General features: G+C 43.7%; 1 protein-coding gene across 2 annotated transcripts in view; it reads left to right on the top strand.

Annotated features, from left to right (window-relative positions):
• ZNF831 (zinc finger protein 831) overlaps positions 1-23497 on the top strand; it is a 63050-nt gene extending 39553 nt beyond the window's left edge. Inside the window, exons 4-5 of one of the 2 annotated variants that reach the window (XM_041732298.1) lie at positions 20426-20571; positions 21301-23497. In XM_041732298.1, the coding sequence (XP_041588232.1) occupies positions 20426-20571; positions 21301-21332 (178 nt within the window). In that variant the 3' untranslated portion in view covers positions 21333-23497. Of the gene's footprint in view, positions 1-20265; positions 20572-21300 lie in introns of those variants that run through there. The other variant, XM_041732297.1, reaches the window with a different exon arrangement.
• The last annotated feature ends 1765 nt before the right edge of the window (positions 23498-25262 follow it).

The following is a 25262-nucleotide window of genomic DNA, read 5'->3' as shown; positions in this document are numbered from 1 at the left end:
AGTGTAGCCTTTTGCTCTCCCTCTGCCTGTATCTCTGCCCATCTCTCTCTCTCTCTCTCTCTCTGTGTGTCTCATGAATAAGTACATAAAATCTTAAAAAAAAAAAAAAAAAAAAGAGACGCCTGGATGGCTCAGCGATTGAGCATCTGCCTTTGGCTCAGAGCATGATCCCAGTTCCGGTTTCGAGTCCTGCATTGGGCTCCCTGTGAGGAGCCTGCTTCTCCTTCTGCTTGTGTCTCTGCCTCTGTGTGTGTGTGTGTCTCTCATGAATAAATAAATAAAATCTTTAAAAAAATAGTTTAGACTTTTGCACTATAGTGTCTTCCATTACCATGGTATTAAACACAAGCTTTGGCTTCTCTCATGAATATTGAAAGTAAAAATTATTTTAAAAGATACATAGCTTATTTCTCTCCCAGACAACCATCTGTGTAGGTAGTCTGATCTAGTATGGTGGCTCTGTGGTGTGGTAGAGACCCAGATTCCTGCTGTCTTCTTGCTCTGTTCTCCTCACCATAGGTTTTCTTTGTGTTGTGGTGTAGGATGGCTGCTGCAGCTCTTGCCATTAGGTCTGCATCCAGCCAACAGAAAAAGGAAAAGAGGAAGGAGAAGGTATCTACCCTCCTTTAAAGGACATGCCTTGCAAATTTCATAGGTCACATCCTCTCACATCTCTTTGGCCAGAACTTAATTACCTGGTCATACATGTTTGCAAGAAAAATAGAAATACAGTTTTTAAGAGAGCAGCAGTGTGCCTCAGCTAGAAAGTGTGTTCTTGTTACTAAGAAAAAGGACCAGAAATAAGGAGGCAAGTCACATGCTCTGCTACATGAGCTAGATACACAGGCTGAAAGTCCAAAGATATTTTCCTTTTAAAAAGAAATTTCAGTTAACATTCATGTAGTGATGTCACTTTCCACATTCTATTGACATGGTCGGATTTCCGTCTGTGCTCTGACCATGTGCCTCTTTAGGCAGTAGTAAAATCTTGTTCGTGAGTAGTCTTCTCTATCACAATAATGAGTCAAAAAAAGAACTACAGATAGAACTTGGAAATGCTCATTAGAGGAGAGCATGTTTTTATCTGTTTATCTGCAGAAGGTGAGGGATCCCACTTCAAGAGTCTTGTTACTAAACAGCCACGTGCATGTTTACAAGCTTGGGGACGTGCCTTCCTTTCCTGAGTATACACATTCGGATACCTCTGTTTTGAACCCTTTTGCTGGCACCCCCCTGCCCTCTGATTGTAAAACAAGGAACATGTTTTCTTCCTTGGTCCCCAAGATTCCAGGCACTGAACCTGATGGTGGCTGGTTTTATCCTTGTCAGTTCCATTCAGTCCTTGCCGCTTCCCACCGTCGCCCACTGAAGAAATCTCAAATTATATGGTGAGCTTCAGCAGTAGCTCCCAGTAGTGGAAACACCTTGCTGTTATTTATACAGAACAAGGCGTGAGCCTGTCATAACTGCATGAGAGTGTCCCATTATCTGTACACATTCTACCGTTCCTTCCTGGTGCCCCCACCAATTACCCAGGGAGAGCTCACGGGTATACTTGTATACCCTCTAAGAGAAAATTAATATCACGTGTAACTGAGAGCAGAGAAATGCTGTGGAGCTGGCTCGTAACCGAGGATGCTGTGCTTCCCCTCATGGTGAAGCTCCTTGTGGCAACATGGCTGAAAACACAGATACCTTTCATCATCATCTTCAGATTCCCTTCAGACATAGGGCCTGTCACCTTCAAAATTCAGATTTAACTGTTAAAGAGCAGTACCCCTTTAAAGAAAAACCCTTGATGAATGCAAATTGACACTAAATGGAGTTTAAGAAAATGATCAGGGTTTTTAAATATGATTATAATCAGTGAGAATAGTAGAGCAGAGTCAGATCATTATTGATCTCACTCGTGAGGGTGGGAGGGAAGAACTGCTGTGAATTAATCAGACGAGATTTTCTGGAAAGCCTGTCCAACTGTGAGTCCTCCCTGGGGTCCACCTCCGCCGTAGGACCTTCCCTCTGCCCCCCAGGACGTCGGATACTTCGTTAATGCTTGATGAGCTTCCCCCAGGATTTGCAGTCCCATCAAAGGAGAAAGTCTCTGTGCAGGATTATATTTGTGATCTGGAGGAATGAGGTGGAAAAGCAGCATATGGTTTGAGTTTCGAGCCCCTCTGGTGTGGTGGGGAGCGCGTGCAGAACGAGGACACAGGCGCCAGCACCAGAATTAAGGGGGCCTGAGGTGGCATCTGTCCATACACTGGACAACAGGAGAGCCACACAGCAAAAACCAAACCCAAACCAAACCACACCAAATAAAAACCTAATCTAATCAGGAAATAGCCAAGAATTTCAATTCTACTAAAGCAGAGGCCTTGAAAACCATCCTTTCAGAGGAAGAAGAGTGGCTACCCATGTCTCTTCCCAATCCTGATCCCTCTGGTTCAGTAACTGTTGAAGTGCCACGTGCCCCTGTGGGGACAGGGGTTGGATGAAAGATTTATTTTTATTTTTTTTTAATTTTTATTTATTTATGATAGTCACAGAGAGAGAGAGAGAGGCAGAGACACAGGCGGAGGAAGAAGCAGGCTCCATGCACCGAGAGCCCGACGTGGGATTCGATCCCGGGTCTCCAGGATCGCGCCCTGGGCCAAAGGCAGGTGCCAAACCGCTGCGCCACCCAGGGATCCCGAAAGATTTATTTATCACATCTAAGTCACTCCTCTGCCCCAAAGATGTGGCAGGAGTTGAGGAGACACCTTCAGGGATTCTCCGAAGCCCCTCTCCGATGCTCCTGAGGATCAAAACTGACCACTGCTGTCCTTGTGTGCTGGCTGTTAAGGGGATAATCCCTCTCTCTGGAAGTGTGTGTGCGTGCGCGCGCACACGCGCGCGCACTCACCCTCACACACACATGAGTCTTAAACCCCCCACTCCACTCCCACCTTCTGGAAAGGAATAAGAGAGAAGACAACCCAGATCACCATCCCACCCTCACTGTCACCTTATCATGAGCAGCTCTCCATGCTGCGGGCTCTCCAGTTCCTTCCTAAGGTCAGCCAGGGGCCTCGGGGGCCCTCGGGAATTAGAGGGTACAGAGGTATATGGCTCCTCCAGCTTCTGCACCTCACTTCCTTTCACATCAGGCTTCATGAGACTTGATTTTTCAGCTCTTCTGCCCTTCAGGCACTTTTCTGTGGGTTTTTGTCAGTGCTGATGCTAAGAACGGCTTCATAACAAGCCAGGAAGAACTTTCCCCATAGCCCTCACAGTGTGTGACCCATGTGGACACTCAGAGGGCCCTACGCTGGGACCCAGGCTCTGCAGTGAGGCTCAAAGGCTCAATCCTATGGAACGAGCCTGCATTTTCATTTTCACGAGGCCTGCAAATATGGTAGTTTGGACAGCACGGTGGCCCGAATTCTGCTGAGGAAAGTGGCTGTACAGGAGAATGGGGCAAGGCATATGTGAGCTTCAGGGTCCATCTTGGAGGAAGGAGGCTCTCATGGTCACATCTCAGAGGAGCTTGTGACTTGTACAAACCCTGGAGAGTGAGGGAGAAGGCGTGGGCTTCCAGAAGGTTCTCAGCTTTTGTCTAGGTCTTGAGACATCTAGAGCAATGGAAGGGAAAGACCACCCTTCTGCCATAAAGCTCTGCCTCCAGGAGACATGTGTGCACAGTTCTTCAGATAATATCTGGCACACTAACCTTTTCTCTTTTCCCCAGTAAACCATTTATTTTAGAATAGTTTCAGATTTAAGAAAAGTTGTAAGGATCATTCAGAGAGTTCCTTAGAGCCCACACCCAGTTTCCCCTGTTTTAACGTATGGCATATTTGTGATAATTAGTGATCTGATAACTATGGGTAAAGAATTACTAACTAAAGTGTATAGTTTATTCAGGTTTTCCTATTTTTTTTTCCTCATGTTCTTTTTCTGAACCCGGATCCCACCCAGGCACCACATGGCATTTATCATCATGTCTCCTTAGGCTCCCTTTGGCTGTAAGAGAGTCTCCCAGACCCTCTTTGTATTTTATGACCTTAGCAGTTTGGAGGAGGACTGGCTGGGTATATTGTAGGATGTCCCTCTATTGGGGTGTCTGTTTTTCCCATGATTAGATTGAGGGGATGGTTTGGAGAGCGAGACTCCAGGGGGAAAGTGCCTGTCGAGAACGACACATCCTATGAGGGTGCATGCTCTTGGCATGACTCACTGCAGCTGATGTTGACCTTGACTATCTGTCTGAGGTCTGTCAAGCTCTCCGCTGCAAGGTCACCTGGCCTCTATGCCCAACCTTCGACTGTGTGCCTGCAGGAACTTGGCTTCTCTCTCTCATTCCACCATTTTTCCATGGGTTTCCTTTGGTGGCACGACTCTGCCCTCTGCCCTCAAGAGTCTCCCCATTCACCAGATTCTGTCTCCTGTGATGCATGATGTAATTAGGATTCCTGGAACAAAACCCAGAGCTGGCTTGAAAGACCCAAGTTCACATAGTCTTTACCTGAACCCAAACGTATTGGAAAAGTAAATTACTTTTATTTTCCTTGAAAATATTGAATGGGAACTGCATTAAAATCCTCACTGAGAAAACATACTCAAGACTTATAATCAGAGGAGAGATATTAACTACAAAATAAATCACCATAGAGTACATTTCTACACTGAAACCTACTTTAAATTTTATTTACCCTGTGCTATTTCATAGGCTTCCATTTCTGTGCCTTGAATTTATTAGCGGGTGGGCAGAGCCTTCTCAGCCTCAGTGACCTTCATGATCACGGAGCACATGCACCTGATTCTGTTCCAGGGAGTACTAGACAGCCACATAGGGCTATGTTCAGTGAAAAAAATGGAGCGCCTTGGGTCCTCATGTTTGGGGAAGAAATATTTCTGAGGTAAATAGACTAATTTTTTAAAATAGAATTTTTGAAGGCTGTTTTTACATTGTGAGGTTAAAATGTCTGGAACAGACCGGAGGGCTATGTGATACAGATTTTTCAGCTTAGGTGTCCATCAGCCCCTTACTTTCTGTCTGTGTACTGTGGCCTTCTGGGTCCATTTGAAGTCCTCGTGAATTCATCCCTCCTTCCAGGCCTGCCCTTCAGGTTCCTGAAGCGTCATGAGGTTTTCGAGCAGTGGCTTCATGTCTTTCTCTGCTGTACCTAACCATGGGACAAATCCAAAGTGAACACTTGGATCAGACATTTCATCATGTCCTTTTGCTTCCATTTCTCTCCTCAAGCAGGCACAGGAGGGGAAATGAATACCCAGGCGTTTTCCTGGGGTGCTTGGTTTGCCCCTTCAGTGAGCCCTCCTTGGGGGCAGAGTCCCCTCCTCTAGATGCGGCTTGTTTTCTTATGAGCCCTTTGCCCTCAGGGGAAAAGAGATGTTCCTGGCAGAGAAAAGCCAACTCTTGTTCTTTACTGAAAGTAGATGCCATTGGTGAATTTCCCAATAAGAGCCGGTTTGTACTATTTTCCCTTCTGGCTTAAAAAGGAGAATAAAGGAGGGAGGTTACACCCCCCCCCCCCCCCCTCGAGTTAAAGCTCTTGTGGGAGAAGTTAGGAGCATGACCTCACTCTCATTTAGAAAGTGTCCCTGCACCTGCCTGTCCTGGAGTGCCGCCACCTGGCTGGGAACTCTAGAATACCTTTCTACAGAATGCTGTTATCTGCATCATGCCATTTCTGCTCTGCTCATCCTTTTCTCGCGCGACTGTTAGAGCCCAGCCATGGTTTTTCACCCAGAAAAAATCTTCCCAATAACCATTGTACTCGACGGCTTTTCTAGTGGCTGTGGGTTAGGGGACCTTCTGGGGAGGAAGATGAATAGCTTGGGAACCTTGGAAATACAGGAATGGGAGAAATAATGAGATCAGATGGACTAATAATTTTCCAAAATAGACTGAAGGTGTTTTTCCTGTGGTGGTGTTAAAATATTCTTAAAAACAGGGGTAGGGCTGCAGGATGCTTGGCTCTCTCTCCTTGCTTTGCCTTTGGACCGGGCTGTTGAATGTTCTAGACCTGTAAGTAGTTTCCCCATCAAGAGTAGTTGGGGCTGGGCTGCCTGGGGCGGGGGGGGGGGGGGGGGGGGTTCAGTCAGTTAAGAGTCTGCCTTCGGCTCAGGTCCAGATCCTGGGATCCAGCCCCACATTGGGCTCCTGCTCAGTGTGGGGAGCCTGCTTCTCCTTCTCCTGCTCCCTTTCCTCCTACTCCCCCTCCCCCGCTCATGCTCAGGCGTGTGCGCGCGCGCGCGCGCTCTCTCTCTCTCTGTTTTAAATAAATAAAAATCTTTTTTTTTAAAGAGCAGTTGGGGCCATCTGATTGTAAGGGCATCCGTGAGGTGCCCTGTCATGAGATGTTTTGCTTGATAATAATTGCTCAGTCCAGACCCTGTTAATCCAGTCACCCCTGGATTAACAGTGTGCGGTATCTGGAGCTGGTCAGGGGAAGAGGTGGCTCCCCAACCCAGCACCTTCAGTGAGATGAAGTTTCTGGGCACAGCCAGCCCCCAACTAGCTCCCCCTTTCCCTACACATTACGGTAGGGGGCCAGAATTAGCAAATGGAAACACAGAGCACCCAGCTAAAGTTGAATTTCAATGAGAGACTCCTAACTCTGGGAAATGAATGAAGGGTCTCTGGAGGGGTGGTGGGTGGTGGGATGGGATTACTGGGTGACGGGCATAAAGCAGGGCAGGTGGTGAGGTAAGCGTTGGGTGTTACACTTTATGTTGGCAAGTTGAATTTAAATATTAAAAATAAATTTGAATTTCAGACAATGAGTATATTTTTTCAGCAGAAGTATGTCCCAAACATGGCATAAGACATACTTAGGCTAAAAATTATCCATTGCTGAACTGAGATTCAGATTTAACTGGGCATCCACATTTTCTCTGGCAACCTTTCCCTAAGACGCTCAGAACACTCTTTCTGGCTTAGGCCTCCTTGGGGGACTCCATGTATTTCAAAACTTACCCTCAACTTTCTTTCAAGTTTGATTCCACTTCTGAATTGTGATCACATGGGGGTTCCTGCTCATTCCCAGCCCCTCTGCGTGGAGCCTTTCTTATAGCTATGCTGATTTTGGGGTAGTAGAACTCTTACTTGATTACCTCCTCTGAGGGGTGGGAGGCTGGTTCCAATCCTGGGCATCCAGACCCTCTGGAAGCCCCCATAATCAATATATTTTGATCCCTCTCCACTTCTTCATTCTTGGAGTGTCTCTGCTGGTCTTCTCTCTGGGTCCTTGGCCTCCTAGCCACACACCCCGACCAGAGGACAGATAGGTGGAGGGGTCTTCCCCAGCCTTTCCCCATTTCTTCACCACCTTCACTCCATTTCTTTACAAAAGCTAAAGCATGGAAGGAAAGGGGTTAATTTTCTCTTCTTGTTGAAATTTGTGAGGGAGAAAGCATCAAAGCTGTACTATTCTGGCTTAGAAGATGTACAGGGAAGCCGTAATCGGTGGCGAGCTACAATGTTGTGTACAGGGTAACATTTCTACACCAGAATCTATTTTAAATTTTATTACCTACCTCATGCTATTTCACCTCTTTTTGTCCTCTCCCCCTTGTATTTATTAGAGGCTGGGTATGGATTTCTCTTCCTGAGAGAACTTTCATAATAATGAAGTGTACTTGGCAGCACCTCACAGTGAATACAGGATTGGAGGGTATTCTGCAAGGAAAATGGATAGCTTTGTTTTCCTCTGCATGAGAGAAATATTTGAAGTGAAATAGACTAATAATTTCTCAAGATGGAAGTTTTGAAGGTTGCTCTTGCATAGAGAAGTTGGAAACTCCTTGAAGTGATAGAGAGTGTGTGGGACATCATAATGCTGTGTGTCTCTTTCCCTGGCAGGCAGCCGGGGGCTCTCTGTCTCTGTGTTACCAGTGTCCTTTGGGGCTGGAGCCCACTTGCCATTTTTCTTCTGTTTTCTCCTCACTGACTTTTTTTTAATTTTCATGAGGGGCCTGAGTGAGCAAGTCTACCAGAACCCGCTCTTGGTGCTTCCAGCCCGCATTCGTTGATGGATGTTCATGCAATTTTCTCATTATTTTCCTGTCAGCATTCACAGAAACAGTGTAAACTACTTTATTTCAAAACCATTATGTTAGTTTACTCCATGATAATTTAAGTTATGTATTCTTTCTCTGATTTGAATTTAGTAATAACATATTTTTAAAGACAAGAGGATTTCCTGAAGGATTTTTCAGGGACAGCGACTACAGTTGCAATTTGCCACCCCCCCCCCCCAAATATCCTTTCATTGGACCATTGATTTCTGTACTTAATTGAATTTTCATCTCATTCTGCATGTATTCTAAATAGACCCTGTGCCTTCTATGGGGAGGAAATTTTGGAGAGCTGATCTTACCAACCTAGCTGTCTTTCCTTCAAGAAAATGAGCAAGTGGACAGCTGTGTGGTGAGGGGTGCCAATGCCCCCACCCAGTGCCTGTCTAGGGCCGCCACTGGGGAGCATTTTGGGAGTTGCTCCAAGGCAGGAGTTCGCACAGATTGTACCCTCTCCTCATGGGGGGTTCACGTGTATTAAATTCTGTTCTTGCTGCACCCCCTCAGCTCCTGTAGGTCATTTGTGCAGAACTGTGAATCTACCTCAAGATTGATCTCCCACTCCCCTCTCTACCCCTTCTCCTGGTGGAATTTCTGTGTGCACGATGTTGTTTACAGTCTTTGCCAGACAAGAGTCGAAGGGCACCTCCCGTTTTCTCTCAGACCATGGATTTCCTTTCCTATATTGCTTTACAGATGCCTTTAGGTTGGGGTGTTGGTGTTGGTGGTGGTGGTGGTGGTGGTAGTGGTAAGGTAGAAGTCTTCACGAAGGTTATAAAGAGATTTTTGAAATGCCTCAAAGCTTGGACTTCCTAGATGGTTCCACTGTCTACTGCTATTAAAAAATTCTGAAAATACCATTTCTTGATTAGTTGGGGTTAAAAACAATTTCTGGGGCAGTATTCTCTCTTTTGTATTCTTTTTCTTTCCTCCTGTTGTATTGGTGGTCTTACCCATATTTCCAGGTAGGCTTTTGGTTGCAAGTGTACCTGAGCTTTTGAATTTCCAGACTGATTAAGTTCAGAGGAGGCTAAAGGTGCTACTCTGAATCTGGGAGAGTGTTTCTGAAGTTAAAAAAAAAAAAAAAAAAAAAAGTCCTATACCTCAAGTTCCATCTCACAAAAGAGGATTTCTAAAGCTGGTATGAGGATAAAAGAGTGGCTTCATAGAATTCTGTGAGAATTTGGCCCACGTCTTCCTATTGTTCCTCCTTCCCTCTTTGTTGCCCCCGTCTCAGCTTCCCAGGCACAGGGAGCCTGTGAGTGCCAGTTTCCATAGTCTTTCAAGCAGGGCACAGGTGACTCTTGACATTTCTTTCCCTGCTTGGGGCTGAAAGAACTCATGACCATCCCCCTGTATTTTTGTATCAGAATCCATAGAAACCACGCAGAGGCTTTTGCTCAAAAAACACTACTTGAGCCGCATCGCTGCAGGATTGCAGTTACAGGAATTCTGCTTCTTTTGAGGTGGGGATCTTGAGAAGAGATGAAGCCAGGTTGCAAATATTTCAATGATTAGCATAGTCCACACAGTTGGGGTTCTGACATTATTAAGAAAAGCACACATTTTTGAGTAAACTTTGGTATGAAAGTTTTTAAAGAGTATTTGGGGGTCACTTCTCTCCTTTCCCTTTATCCCAGTCCCCCTGCTCTCAAATAGTATGTAAGAAATGCTATTGAATTTTGTCCGTGTGCAGGACTTTACATTATTGGAATATTTTAAACAGGCTCTCCCACTAGTGTTGTTTAGAAAAAGTATCTGAGTGGAAGAGGGTTTCCAGCTCTCCAAACACTTGCCTTTCCTCAAGAAAGCAAGGAGCACCACACTGGCAGGTGTTCTGAAGTAAGAAATGACCTCAGTGCCACACAAGGTAGCATATCTAAACATGCCATGGAAATAGAAGAGCGTTCCCTCCCCCTCTTTCCCTGGTTTTCTCATCAAATTAAGTTTTATTCATCCACAATTTAGGATTGAGGGAAGAGCTAGATTCTCCCTGAATATTTATCTTTTCACAGAGACTGGGCTGAGAATGTTTTCTTTCCTAAGGTGATTGGAAAACCAAAATTGATGAGGCCAACTCCAATATTTTCTTTCTTGTCTTTGTTTCTAGTTTGAAATTGGTCCATTTTTCCCCTTTATCAGGATTAATGAAGTAGAAAAGGGAAGATCTTTCTTCCCAGCTATTATCATTGAAATGGATCAATTTCTTCTTTTTAAGGATGCAAATCTTGAGGAAAAATGAGCTCTCTCAAATACCTCAATTATATTTCGAGAAATGGACTGTCTTTTATAGACTTATTCAGTAATGAGTAGCATTGAAAATAATAATTCAAAGAGTAGATACTCTTGATATCCATCTTGGTACTATAGATTTCAAATGGTATTTCCAATAATTGTATCCCTCCGCCTTCACCTCATTGTCCACATTTGCTCTGTAAATTTTAGGTACTTGATTATGGTCTGGGCATAAACTTTTAACTTAAGGATTGATTTTAAACATGACTTTCCACTAAACATCTTTCAGGGAAAGAAAAATTCTCTGAGAAGAAAATCTTAAATTGATTGCCTTTCATCAAAGAAACAGAAAAGACATGAGTTACCACTAAGAACAGTTAGTTTCTGAAATATATGATTACTTGGAAGAGACAAACTTTCAGAAGAAACTGCATTAGGGGAGGGAAATACTCAGGCATATCATGAGGTTTTCAGTAAATGTATTTGCCTGTCCCTTGGATGCATCCTTACAGCCACGTTCTCTCTGAAGAACCAGGTTGGGCCTTCTTTGTCATGTTGGCTCCTTCAGTGGTTTTGTGAGGTGACATTTCAGTGGGTCCTTAGACTGGTTGCTCCTGAGACTCAAGCCAAACTAGATGTCCTTGTGGTATGATTCATATCTCATCTCCTTTGTGGCATTTACCACAATACCAATCATTGTGTAATCATGTCCTAATTTTCTTCTCTTCAGCTCCGCGTATGCTGCATCAACTAGGTAGAATTGAGCTTCTTCAATCATTGACAATAAACTCGTATTTAATTCCAGGGTGAGGGAGCACTCTATTCTTTCTCTTTGTCTCATTTACTTTCTTTCTCACTGGAATCTCTTCCTTTGAATTCTGCACATAACTAAGCTTTTAAGTGACTGAAATATCTTAACTAGATTTTTTTTTTTTTCCACGAACATAGTTTAGGGAACATGCCTCCAAGGCTAACGTTATCAAAGCAGCTGTCTTTGATTGAAAGAAAAGAAAAGGTAAAGAGAACTTCTCTGACAGGTACTTTCTGAGATAAAAGGTTTACCTAATCGTGTTGAAGAAGTAGAATAGCTAAATATTATGTGAGCATGGTGATGTAATTCTCTGAAATTCAGTAGATTTTGATTTTTTTTTCCTTTTTATTCCTTTTTAGCCTTTAAACTTTTGTTAGTCTCCCATGAGTGGAATGGGAGAGGTGGGGCTCCCTTGGTGTTGGTTGTGCCCTGCTCTCTGTGTCACAGATCACCTCAAAGTGTTTTCCTAAGAGAAACAAAATGGCAGCCTGAACTCCAGGGTTCCCTCATCCACCAACTCCCTCCCTGCCTCTCTGACGAGAGCTAATGGCTCTGTACCATTATTTTTCCTGTCAGAATTAATGGGGAGATATTCTTTTCCTAAAGCCATTAGTTAAGTAATATTGCTTACAGAATTGCTGAAACAGGATAACACCTCCTTCTCCAGGGTGTAAATCTTAAGAAATGATGAGACAATTGCTTAAACACATCAATTATATTCCAAAGCCTGAACTTTTTTCTCTACACTTTCATTTAGAGTTAAGAAACTTTGATAGTAATGGTCCATAAAGTGGATTCTCTTGACTCAATTTTGGCACTAAATAATTCAAATAATATTAGCAATTTTTTGTTCTCCATTTAGTTTCCTTCTTCCCCACAATCTGTCCTCTCTTCATTTTAGAGCTTTCTCTTATTGTCTGAGTGTGATTAAAGTTTCAACCTACCAAAAGATTTTAAGCATACTTTCCCACTAAATATGTTTTTTTGGAGAAAATGGTAAGTGAAGTGTTCTCAAACTGATTGCCTTTCATCAGAGAAAGAGAAGAGAAATTTGAACCATAGAGAAAAGTGATTTTTGAAAAACAGAGATTGAAAAATGATTACTCAGAAGAGGCGAAATTAAAAAAAAAAATTAGGGTAGTGCAGAAATGCTCCAGATCTGGTTAGAGATGGAAAAATGTATTTTTCTCTTCTTTGGTAAGTCTCCCCTGTTCTCTGCCTGAGAAGCAGAACTTTGATTACGCACTGCAGTGTAAGGCTTTAGATCCCTCTCTCAGCACTTGTGTTCTGACCGAACTGACCTGGCCCTTAGCTTTGCCCGAACATGCCAGGCACACCTGGGGGCTTTCCTTATTATGTGCAGTGTGAATTTTGGGGCCAGGGCCATTATTTGTCTCTTATTTTTCTTTCAAATGAGTAAAGCAATACCATGCTTGTTGCAACAAAGAAAACAACCTCGACATATCTGAGGAGAGCTTGACAGTCCCCAGCCTCTTGGCCCCCTGTGGCTGCCAGAGTTCAGCTCATGTTCCTTGCACAGCTTCCTCCGTGTACATACAAATCTGAACAGATATTTCAGTCTCTTGTTTTTACACACATAGTCATCCCATTTGTAGAGAACTGCAATTCTTTTCTTTTTCATCTATCTTACATAAAATTCTAGGCCTATATGTTATAGATTCATTGATCATTTTAATAATGGCATAAAATCCTACCGTATAACTGTACCATAATATTTTTTATTCAACCCCCACCCCCATATCCATGGATGTACCCGTTGATTACTGTCGGTTTTCTACCACAGCCATTGCTGCAGGAAACATTCAGGCTCAATTTTCCAAAACATGGGTCAGCATATTTTTTATAATTATATATTTCACTGTATAAGATACTACCAAAGTGCTTTTCAGAAAACACGTTTATTCTTCCACAGTTTTCAGCTTCATTTTTTAGAAGAAACTTTGCTCCTGTAAGAGTGAGGCCTGGGTGAGGCCTAAAGTCTTACCATCACTGTTGGTGCACTTGAACTTTGTAACTAACAAGGCAGGGGTCACAAAGTGACCCCTCCTTGGCCAAATTTGGGCCGTGGGCACATTAGTTGTTGTTTGAAAATTTTTTCATTATCAGTGTTTATAAACAAATGGAATCTAGATTTTGGATTTCTCTATGCAAATGGACAGATGTGGCAAACTGATCCTTCATAGTCTTAGTTGGCGGAGCTTAGGGTCATGCTCTCCGCTAGCCACAGGCCCCAGCCCCAGGCAGCCTCCTCTCTTGGTGTTGTTTGCCTGGCCCCTGCAGCATTTGAGTTTGTGATGCTTCATTTAAAGCAGGGCATTAGCACTGTGACTCTGCTGACCTGCAGGCCAGGTCCCTCCCTGAGGGGCCATCCTGGTCACTGGCTCCCTGGCCTCTTTCTCCTTGTATGAGATGCCAGGGGCATGCCCCACTCAAGTCAGGAAGACCACAAAAGTCTTGGCACATCACCCCCAGTTAAGAACCTCTGCTTCGGACAGATCACAAAATCCATTTTCCTTGGCCAGTTTTGAGGTCAACTTTTCAAAGCATGGTCAGAGCCATTTTCATTATGTTTCTTTATTCCATAGGCCTGTGTTTCACTTTATGAAGGTGCATTGTTAAATTCTCTATACGACCAAGCTTTAAAGTCCCTGAAATGTTTCAAACCAGCCCCATGCACTGAGTTTGGAGAAAATATCTGAGAGGAGAAAGTGATCAAAACACATTCCTTTCATCTCAGGAACAGAAATGTAGAGATGCTATGATTACAGGTGGTTTCTGAAGTAAAAGCTTTACCTAATTACACACACATAAAAGGTACAATTTCTAACTAGTGTATGAAGAGGCTGAGTAAGTCCCTGAAAGAAAGGTAGATGCAGCCTTTATTTACTGGGTGCCTGGCACTAATTTCCTTCTGTGAGTTCATGGTGGTGCCTTCGCAGGTTCCCCTCCCCTCCCTGTCCTCACCTGGGGGCCCCTTGGAAGGCCATCTGTGTGTCAGGAAGACAGGAGAGCTGGAGAGGGGTCTCTTCAGGGCTCTTCTCCCCCGGTTCCTTCCCTCTCCTCTCTGACAGGAGCTAATGACTTCTCTACATCATTTCTCATTAGAATTAATAGAGAAGTATTAATTCTTTCCCAAAAGCTATTAGTTAAGTCTTAGTGCTCCAAAATTGCTGAAACAGAATAATTTCTCCTTCATTCTGTGGTGTAAATCTTGAGAAAAGATGAGAGAACGTTACGGGTGTATCAGTTATGTCCTAGGGAAGAGACTTGCATTAGACAATTCTCATTTAGCAACAAGAAAATTCCAGAATGATGGTACACGAAGTAGATTGGCTAGCTGCAGCTTTGGCATTAATAATGTTCCACATGGCATTTCTTTTATAATCTTTTTTTCCTTATGTGATTTCATAATCCTATTTTTGCTGTGTGTTGTAAAGTCACATTCTTGCCTGGACATGATAAAACTTTTAACTGAAAGCAAGTTTTTAAACCATGCTTTCACTAAACAGTTTAGGTGAAGAATTTCCATGTGGGGAGGGTTCTTGTCCTGATTGCCTTTCATCAGATTTATAGACAAGAGGGGCACCTCGGTGGCTCAGTCGGTTAAGCAGCTGCCTCTTGGTTTTGGCTCAGGTCATGGTCTCAGGGTCGTGAGATCCAGCCCCACGTCCACGGAGTCTGCTTAAGATTTGCTTCCTTCCTGTGCCCCATCCCCCTTTCAAAAAAAAAAAAAAAAAGATGAAAACTACAAGGAGAAGCAGTTTTTGAAATAAAAGATTTGTTAGTAAAAAAATAAAAATAAAAAAAAAAATAAAAGATTTTTTAGTGATTCCTTAGAGGCAGACTCTCACCAGACTGCCTTAGGGTGGCACAGAGGTACTGAGACTTTTCTCCCTGATGACGGTGTCCTTGTGGTCCTCCCTCCCATCCCCTCATCCGTGGAACTCAGGTCTCGGGCTGCCGCCTGCTGGCTTGTGATCACCTTCTGATTAGGATTGCTGCCCCCAGGCTCTGCCTAAGAGGAGAAGTCGTGCCTTTCATCACCCTCAGCCATGTCTTCTCCCTTCCAGAGACCTTACTAATGAGGCTTGTAGCAGGATTGAGGAAGCAGATGAATTTACTTGCAAAAATATTTTAGCACACTGTCTGGCATGAAGCAGAGCCTTAAAAATTTTGGCTGAATAATCACATGAGTGAATGGTTGAGACTTGGTAGAGAGAGAACCAGCCCCCACAGGTGGAATGTCCACATGTTCTTGCAGTGTGAATGCTTCTGCTGTCTGCCACAGGTCTCGGTGGTGTCAGGGCCTTGTTTTCACCATCTCATGGCTCCTTATACTTTTCCTCTCCTAGTGTTTACCACATTTGTTGATAAATTTTCTGCATCTCTCCTCCGTTAGACTGTAATTTCTATGAGGGTGTCTGCTTCGTTTGCCACTGAATGAATTGCCTGTGTTCAGCATGGTTCTTGGCATAGGGTATTGGCTGTACTCAGTACTCAGTAAATATGGGCTAGGTGAATAGTCAGTCTTAAAAATATGGGCTCATAAAAGGGCTCAACAAATAGGGACTCAGAAAAATGGGTTCAACAAACATTTGAATAAATGAGCAAACATCTGCCGATATAGTCACTACTATATATAACTATATATATATAAATTCTACCCAGCTTGTTTTAAGAAACTACAAGTTTTTCTTACTAACACATTGTGCATCCTTCAATGGCACGGATGCTTCTAAACCATTTAATCTCCGATCAGTTCATAGTCTAGGAGATCACTCTTGTGTTTTTGTTTATGCTTGTAGCTTACTTAGAAGGCCAACATGGTAGACTCATTTTTACCCCTTCCTTACATATAATTCAGAGTCTTTGGTTTCCAAATTCGTGGAGTTTTTGGTGTTTTGGGGCAACCAAAGGAAATGTATCCATTTACATTTTTTTGATAATGATATTTGAGTAATATGTCTATTAGCATTGCAATAAAGCCCAGGCACTGAAACAGTGGGAGGAGGCTTAGCACTGAAGAGGTCAACGGTTCTGTGAGTTTCATCAGCCTGCTTCACTCCATTTTCTTTCTAATTATTTTATAGTTTCTGGTAGCCTTCTCAAGATGGCTAAATTTGCTACAATGTTTTAAGCAGTCTCTTCCTCTCAGCTTGGCTTGGCAATTATTTCTGAGGGAAATTATTAAAAGCACAGACTTTCATCCGGGGAGAACGTAATGGCACTCGGAGCTCAGATGAGAAGTAGTTTCTTAAGAAGATTCACGTAACTGTGAAAGAGTGGTCGAATTTCTGAAGATTGTGTGAAGATGGCAGAGTCCATAATTTCTGAAGATGCAGGAAGTGATTCACAGAGTGATGCCGTGCCCTAAACAGGATCACATTCTGTGCTGTAACATTTGGCCAGGGCACTACTTACTTTTTGAAAAAGGGCTGTTCACTTAAAAGCGAGTTAGCATCCTTCTTCAATAATCCAAATTAGTTTAACACACTTCAGTGACATTATTTGGGCATTTTTCACAATTATTAAAGATAACTCACTTTTCTCTGTAGACTGTAGGTCAAAAGGAAATTAAATCAATGGATTTTCTCCCTTCATGCTCTCAGATGAGTCAGAAAGTATTGGTCAAATGCGCACATGGCCTTTCCGTTAAGCTTCAAAATCCAAACAACCTGCTGAGAAGACATTTGGCCAATCTGATTATTTTCTCTATACTAATTGGTTTTCCTTCTTCATTGAATTGAATGAATTGCCTGGTTGTTTTGTCACTGTGAGGACACAGCTTAATCCACTTAGAGTGAGGTGCTTGTGCTTGGTAAACCGGGGGGCTATAGAAATGTTTATCATCATTATTATCTTTTGGTGATTTTTTTCGTGGGCAGTGGTTGTGGGGGGAATGAAAATATAGCTGGATTCCATCCATTTTCTCTGTTTTGATGTCCACTGACTTTGCTAACCTTCTCATCTGGCCACTAGATTACCCTGGTAAGCCCCAGTGTCCAGACAGCAGCCCTATACATCTTGAGAAGATGGGGACCCCCTGCCTGAAACAATGGTTTCTTTCCAGTGAATGCAGAATAAAATCTAAGCCCCTTTCCGCAGGTGCCTGCACACTACAAAATCTGAGCCGCTCTGGCTTCCTCCCCTTCGCTGTGTCTCCTGCCTCCCTGCTCACCTTCCTTCCTCCACAATGGATTTCTACTGGTTCCTCAGTCCCCCACCTCAGGGTCTGTGTATCTGTTCCTCCTTCACCCAGAATGGCATTCAGGGGCTGGTTCTTTCTTGCTCTGAAAATTTCATTTCAGGTGTTGCTTTTTCAGAGAGGTCTTACTCAGTTGTGGGCAACAGTCACCTGCCTGCCACTCCCTGTCCTGTGCGCCTCATTTTCTGCGACTCTCTTTTTGAGCCCCTGCTCACAGTGACTGGAACATGCTCCTTTCCTGTTTACTGTGAGTCTCTGTCATAGCCTCCTGTTGGTATTTACTCTCTGTGACAGCCTCACCCGATGTTCATTTCCTTCCTGACCCCTGGCACAACTGGGAATTATCAGGTGACTGGTCTTCATTTCTCTTCCCCATTGAAGAAGAAGCTCTTGAGGGCCAGGGCACCTCTGTCTTGTTCCTCAGTGATTTGGGAGTGAGCAGCATGGTGCCTTGTTTCCCTGAATGGGCCCAAGACATGTTTGTTGAGCAAATGAATGGAATACCAGAAGCCTGCTTCTGTGTCAGTATGCTCAAGTGAAAATTGTATTAAAGGAAAAATGACTACTTCCTTTCCCAAACCGTTGCACTTTCCTATAGATTTTCAGAGTTGATTTGCTCAGGATTGATGCACTTTCTAATCTAGTAACCTACCCCTCGAGATATAAGAAGCAGGTCTGTACTTTCTAGTCAGGAGATTGGAAGACTCCTCACACAGAAGCTGACCGGTCATTGTGAAGACCCAGAAAATTATTTCAGGGTTTTCCACTTAAACATGGCAAACAGATAACCCTGCAGGCTGGCCCTGGTTGATAAAGTGTGCATGTAAAGAGCTCCCGGTCAGTTGTATGGTGCCGGTTTCCTAGATGTGGGCGGATATTTAGGACTGCAGGATACCTCAGGACAGTCTTTAGTATGAATGGGAAAGATGAAAACAAATGAGAATGAAAGGAACTTGGAAGAAGGAGAGACCACATAGGGAGAGGCAGATTTTAGCAAGAACAACAGTGGCTACAGATCATTATTAATATTGCCAGAGACACAATGGAAGATACTGGAGCCATGAAGTAAACAACAGGATACTCTAAAGAGGGAAATAATAATAGGCACTTAGAAATTTAAAACATGATAGCAGAAATAGGAAATTATGAGTTAGAATAGGAAAATCCCAAAAGTAAAATAAAAAGACCAGTAGGAGATAGGAGAGAAAAGATAAGAAAGGGAGGATTAGACGAGAAAGCCCAGTAACTTAGCAAGAGCAGCTCTAGAAAAGCGAAAAGATAAAACAGGAGAATAAATATCAAAGAAACGGCACTATGTTTTCCCCAAACTGAAGGACATGATTCAGATTGAAAGGACACATTGAATGCCCAGACAATGAATGAAAAGAGACCCAGGACCATGGAGATACTGAACAAAGGAGGGCCTGGGTGTTTCCAGAGAGACAAAAAACAGAAAGGTTTTGCCCAAAGGATCATGAATCATAAATCATGTTGGCTCCAGACTTCTTAACAACTAGAACTCAACAGAGCTGTGCCTTTGGTTCTGAAAGCAAATGAATTCTGATTCAGAATGTTACACCCCAACAAGTGGCAGACTGAAGTCTAAACAGTTTTATTTCATGATGTACCCTTTCTCATGAAGCTGCAGGAAACTGCATTAGGAAAACAAGGAAACAGAATTGGGGGGCTCCAGGAACCCAGGAAGTGAGGAGAAGTGCCACAGTGGTGTGAAGGGGATCCAGGGAACAGTGGGCCATTTGGGGCAGGTCAGAGAATTTCAGGAGAGATCTTTCTAAGGAAAGGAAACGATACCTTAGACAATTGAGAAGGAGGTGGGAGGATGGTTTTAGGACTAGGTCTACGGACAACCAAGCAAAATTAAAAAACAAGGTAATTACTAACTCCAGGGAAAATAGTGTTGGCCAGAAAGACAGTGTAGTCATGATCCATTATGCAGCTCAGCAGTGAGACATGGTCCTGAACATGTAAACGTTGAATAGGCTCCTAAACAAAATTATGACATCATAGTCACACAACTGTTGAGAGGAGACGGAGTGGGAAGTGTGCATACGTGGTGGGTGGGAGAGATGAAGGTCCTGGATCCAGGGGTGCTGGAGAAAGAGGTGAACGCTCCTCCCCCCTCATGAGAAGTCATAGGCTCTCCTCCAAACTGGAAAAAAAAATCAAGAAGTAGTGCTTTAAGCAGGTTATTAAAAGTGAAGGAGATAAATATCAAAAGAATCCAAAGCAGGAAAAGGTGAGTGGGTGGGCAAGCATGCTATTTTTCTTAATAAGTAGAAAGATTCGACTTTTTGAGACTCTGTGCATATGTAACTTTAATCAAAATGAAAGCAAATTTGAAAGTGGATCTCATGCTTTTCTCTGATGGCACAGCCCTTCTAGAATTTTTTCTGATCTCATCCTATGATGTAATCCATCCTCTGTGCAATTCTGTGGTCCTTCTGACCTGTATCCCAGGCCACTAGGACAGAAGGAGAAGTGAGTGTGGATGAGGCCTGAGGGGAAGCAACTGCTCCCTTGAGAGGGCCTGCTGTTTGGTAGATGGTATCAAGGTTCCATCTTTGTTGCCCTCTCCCTGCCCAGATCACAACAATAACCACCACCAAACAACAGCAACACCAAAACAACCTTGCTTCTTGGTGCCCAAGCTCCAATGGAGACAAAACTTCATTTGCCATAGAGACAGAAATATCTACCCTTGACCCTGGTTGCCTGGCCAGAAAATTCAAGCCAACCTAAAATGAACCTAACCTGGCCTAAATATGGCCAGGAAGATGGCTCTGGTGAAAAACAGCCATGTGAATTTTTTTTTTTTAAATGTGTGTAACTTAGGTTTTTTTCTGCCTTGGGAACTGGTTTTTACCATTTCTTAGCATAGTGGAGATGTTTTATTGGACTGTGTGAAGTGGTTCAAGGTAAGTGGAGTTCCTATGCACATTGTGGGAGACGTGAGTTAATGAGCTCAGAAATGTGCATGAAAACAAAGTCCTAGGGAACCACCATTTGCTGATGTTACCACTTCCAGTGTGTATAAATGTGCCTCCCTGTTTTAGGTCTGAATTTGCAAGACAAGCCATCTCGTGCTGCTTCAGAATTGCCTATGGGTTGTGGGCAGAGAGAGGAGGAGGCTGGCCCCAGACAAACCTCGGGAAGCTTCTCTCCCAGCACAAGTTCAAGGGCTGGCAGTGGGATAGACGAGGTAACCATGAAGGTGGGAACTGTGGTTCTGAGCTGTCTCTGTCCATTGGTTGTCTATGTTAATGGCTCTTCTTTGCTTGTTGCAGAACTCGCTTCACCACCCAACACACAAAGCCCAATAGGTACACAAACACCTCCAGACATCATGCTCTGAAAGGATAGGATGATCACTAAAAATCCTGAAACCAATTTTAATTTGTACCTGGGTAGGATAAAGATGCTGCTGTGCTGAAGACATCACTGTGACATGATTTCACCACCAGGCAGGACTGCGGGTGGTGTAGGTGCGGGGGTGTGGGGCATGGGGGGTGTGGGTTGAAAAGCACAAGAATGCTAATCCAGACCTCACTTCGAAAAATGCTCATCTGGAAAAAGTGAAGTTCAAGGTACTATAAAATAGCACATATACCTCATGAGCAGTGGTAACTTCACATTGGATGCTCAGAAATGGGGGGATAATTGAGTGATTTGGTTTTTCACAAAGCCAGATAAAAACACAGAACAATATCCGCAACCTATTTTGTGTCAACAAGGAGTTTTACTCAAGTTAATGCACCAATTAGTTATTAATGGGAACTGATTGAGGGCATCCTGTTGAAGTTCACGCTTGGTAAAGAATCATTAAGAACTCAAGACCTTGTTTCATTGAGGACCACATTTCTGACTGCAAGTTTTTTTGTACCAATTAACCTTTTCTCCCCTGTTTGTTTTCCTTTGCACTTTTTTGCAGGAGATTTTTCCAGCTGCCGGTGGGCATGGTGACCGCTGCCCTCAGAGCATTGCTGCTGGGTCAGAACTGTCTGAGCACTCCGACTCTTGCGTGGCAGTAGCTAATGACAGCCTTCTGTGTCAAGGCAGAGGTCTCAGCATGGGATTGCTGGAGACCCAGCCACTGCCCTCCCATGAGCAAGTCTCAGTAGATCTGAAACCGTACATTTTCTCAGATGCTCAAGAGCCTTCTTCCTTTGGGTCCAAAGGAACCTCTCCCTGCCAGGATGTTGTTCCCTGTGTGGCTGCCATTTGTGTTCCGGGGGAGAGAGCAGGTCGCGCAACCCTGGGAATTCACATTGTAGAACCACAAGACCACAGAGCTACAGGGGAGGCTCTGACACAAAGCTCCCCAGATAGAAAAGCTAGAGCAGAGGGCGTGTCACCATCAGTCCTTCCAGGGAGACCTTCATCTGGGCAGAGAATTTCAGGTTTGGTTTTGTTGGGGTCAACTGGAAAAACTCGTCTTGAAATACCAGCATCAGGACCAGGCTCAGCTAGTTCATATAAAGAGGAAGGGGAACTCAAGACATTTTTTCCTCCTGGGGGACGGTACGGGTATGGGGAGATGATAATCCCCTGCCCTCCTTTAGGAAATGACAGTGGGAAATGTCAAGGCTCTGGATTAACTGCTGTAAAGGACCATGTGGTTCCTTCTAACCCAGGGCAGCCCAGAGAATCCCCTGAAGCCTCTTCAAAAACGGTCAAGAGGCGGGGTCTGGAAGGACTGAGAAAACAGACTCGAGTGGAAGTCAGCGACACCAGCAGTGATGATGAAGACCGGTTAGTGATAGAGATGTGACACTTCCGATGCTGGTGGTCAGAGACCAGATACTGTCAGGCTGGCAGGACAGTTGAACTCGATTTCACCAAGTACCTACATATGAGGAAAGCCATTTGGGGATCTTTCCAAGACATCCCCAGCCAACTCCAACCCCCATGTCCCAGATCCCCTCACGGTATACCAGGTGCCAGGCAGGGCAAAGGTAGCCATGGAGCCTGGTCTAAGGATGCTTGGCACGCAGTGACTGTGCTCGCCTCTCAGCCGCGTCCTCTGCATCGGTCCCCATTACCTCACCCCGTAAGATGGCACTAACCAGGACAGCCACAATCGACATATTTATGAGCAAGTGAACCTGTAGAGTCAAGTGGACCGACTTCCTCCATCAGTAAGCTGAGGGTTTGCTTCAAAGGTGGTAAGCACACTTGGGTAATTGGGGTAGCTTGCAGAGGAGATGGGGTATGAATGTGGGGCAACAAGATGCACCTGCTCATTCTGGAAACAAAATCCAGGTTCATTAAAAACTGCAGTTTGGTTAGAATAACTTGTGTCTTCAGTGGAAGTTGTAAATATACTTCAAAATGCCTATGATCTAGTAAAATGCTGATTATCTTTAAATGTGACACAAATGGTCAGTGCTTACGTATGATCCAACAACATAAGCATGTACTGCTCTTGGGCCCCGTGCCTTTTCTGTTGAGGCCTCTAAACCCCTTGGTTTTTTAGTTCTTGCAAAGGAACGCTGTGTTAAAAGTGAATAGAACAGTCTCTGTAATGAGTCATTTTTTTGAGGGGGAAAAATTCACTTATTTTTCTCTGATTCTTTCTGTCATATTGTGCTCTGAGCAATTTCAATTAGAGGGTTACATTTTAGTAATCTCTACAGCTTAAATTGATGCCTGCTCATCGTGACGGGAGCCTTTTAGATTTCCTCCAGAAGCTTCAAGGATACAAACCTAATTGGAGTTTTGACGCTGTTTTACATCTCAGTAATTTTATTTTGGGGGCTTGGTGTTACTTTGCTGTCAAATTAAATCAGCCTCTGTATTGTGCAAGTCAGAACAGCACAGATCAAATTCCCCCGTATTCCACGCCAATGCGCCCCTGTGCAGAAGAAAATAGCTGAGCCACGTCAGCCAACTGGGTGAGCGAAGCCTCACAGTTACTGTGTTCCTCTCCTCCTTAAATGGGAGAGGAAAAACTTAGATTTACACTCCTGTGTTTCAATAAAACTTTATCCTTGCCTTTGGTATGATTTTGTACAATTTGAAATTTATAGCTGAGCTCTTTTGGTTTAGTGTTTGATATGATGATGCTCATGTGACATCTTGTACTTCAGAAGCAGCAGCAGTGCACAGCATGTCACACACGTGAACACACTTTAACACGTCCTTGCCCAGGACCAAGGATGGTCAAGTTTCAAGTATTGTCATGTGAGTTTTCCAATTTTAGAGTTAGTCATAGGAAACTTCAATGCAAGATCAGCTTCCTCTGGTGACTTAGCATATATGTCTGTGACCATTTCAGATGTGCTTATAAATATTCAAGTAATTTGAGGCCCAGCCATGTAAAACATAAGAAGGGAGGTAAAAGGATGCTAGGTGTTTACTTTGTGTACTTTTCTTTTTCTCTGTTGTGTATTTTCTGAACCAAACAAAAGTGATGTGGTGATTATCTACCCTTTAATGACCAGTGGCCCTGTAATGAGAGGGGAGGTCTAGGAAAGTGGCCAAGTCTTGGAGGGAGAGTGAAGGCTTGACTTTATCCTTACTGAGCTGGGAAATTTTGGGGTAAGACACATGCCCTCTGCACCTCAGTTTCTTCAGCTGAGAATCAGAGTTGGGCCAGAAGAGCTGGATGCATGTCCAGGCTCTAATCCTTGTCAGATGAGCTCCCTTTTCTTTACCTGTGGAGGTGTAGGGGCTCGGAGGTGGCCCCCATGGGGAGGCGTCCCCCACACAAGACATTTCGCCGGGACCTGCAGAGAACCAAAGCATGAACACCTTCCATCAAGTATCGCCATGAAGAATATGAGCTCAGATAAACTCCATATGATTTTTTCCCCCACAGTTCGAGATTTTGGGGGGTATAGTCATCCAGTTTATAAATTTGGCTCTTAATAGAAAAATTAAAAGCAAAAGCAGAACACTACCTTGTGAGAGGAAAGCAACATGTCTGTAGGCTGAATTGATTGCTTGGTCTGGGGATGCACTGGTTAGGGGAAGAAAACTATCTTCCAGGTACTTCTTTCTTGCTGGTTGCTAAGCTGTCAGCAGGATTGCTGATCTAAATCAATAAGTCATAGCTCCAAATAGCACTGACCTCCAGATGGTGGGTGGAAGCTCTGTCTTTCTAAGAGCCACTGTTGCTGGCTGCCACATTGCAACCTGGATCCAATATGGTGGAACACTAATTCTGTCTCTTTGACTTCCTGTGTCTCTTCCCAAGGCGAGCAGGTTGCCAAACCATCCTATCAGCTGGCCATTTAGCTAGCGGTGGCAGTGTTCACAAGTGCACCTTACTTTATATCTGCATGAATTTGTGAAAAGCTATATTACAGTGGATTAAAAAAGTTAAAAAAAAGTATTTTGAGTGACTCTAGGGGAGTAGGCTATTGGAAATCATCCTAAAGTATAATTCTTTTTAAATGGAGAATCCTTTTATAAAGCAACAAATACTCTCTGATTTTATAAATCCTAATTTTCATATGGGGCTTCTTAAAGAGAAATGCAGTTCTAGGGCTACATTTATCAGGAATCTATAACCCAGTTTGGGCTATTAAAAATAAAATTTCAATATTATCCATTGATAATTGCTGCAGTTTTTACTCTTCAAGTGCACACTGTGTAGTGGTTAAGGGAAACATTTATTTCAGAACAAGGCAAACTGGAGTTTACAGATCAGGGATTCCTCTCTCTCCCTTGGGCCGTTAATTTTCTTGTACCTTCGGGTAAAGATCTTAACCAATTGGTGCTCAGTTTCTTGCCCACCAAGGCTGCTGGCATAGACTAAAGTCAAGTGCACTTTGAATTCTTTGCTGTTCTCTCAGGGCAAGGTATACAAGTGCCATGACCTGTAATGCTCAAGGCTCACCAACTGGTTTATCTCTCCAGCTGCACCTGCACCTGGCCAGACATCCCTCA

Source organism: Vulpes lagopus, chromosome 18 (assembly GCF_018345385.1).
Source record: "Vulpes lagopus strain Blue_001 chromosome 18, ASM1834538v1, whole genome shotgun sequence".
Taxonomy (NCBI): domain Eukaryota; kingdom Metazoa; phylum Chordata; class Mammalia; order Carnivora; family Canidae; genus Vulpes; species Vulpes lagopus.
The sequence above is the reverse complement of the archived record's forward strand: the minus strand, read 5'-3'. Positions and strand labels throughout refer to the sequence as shown.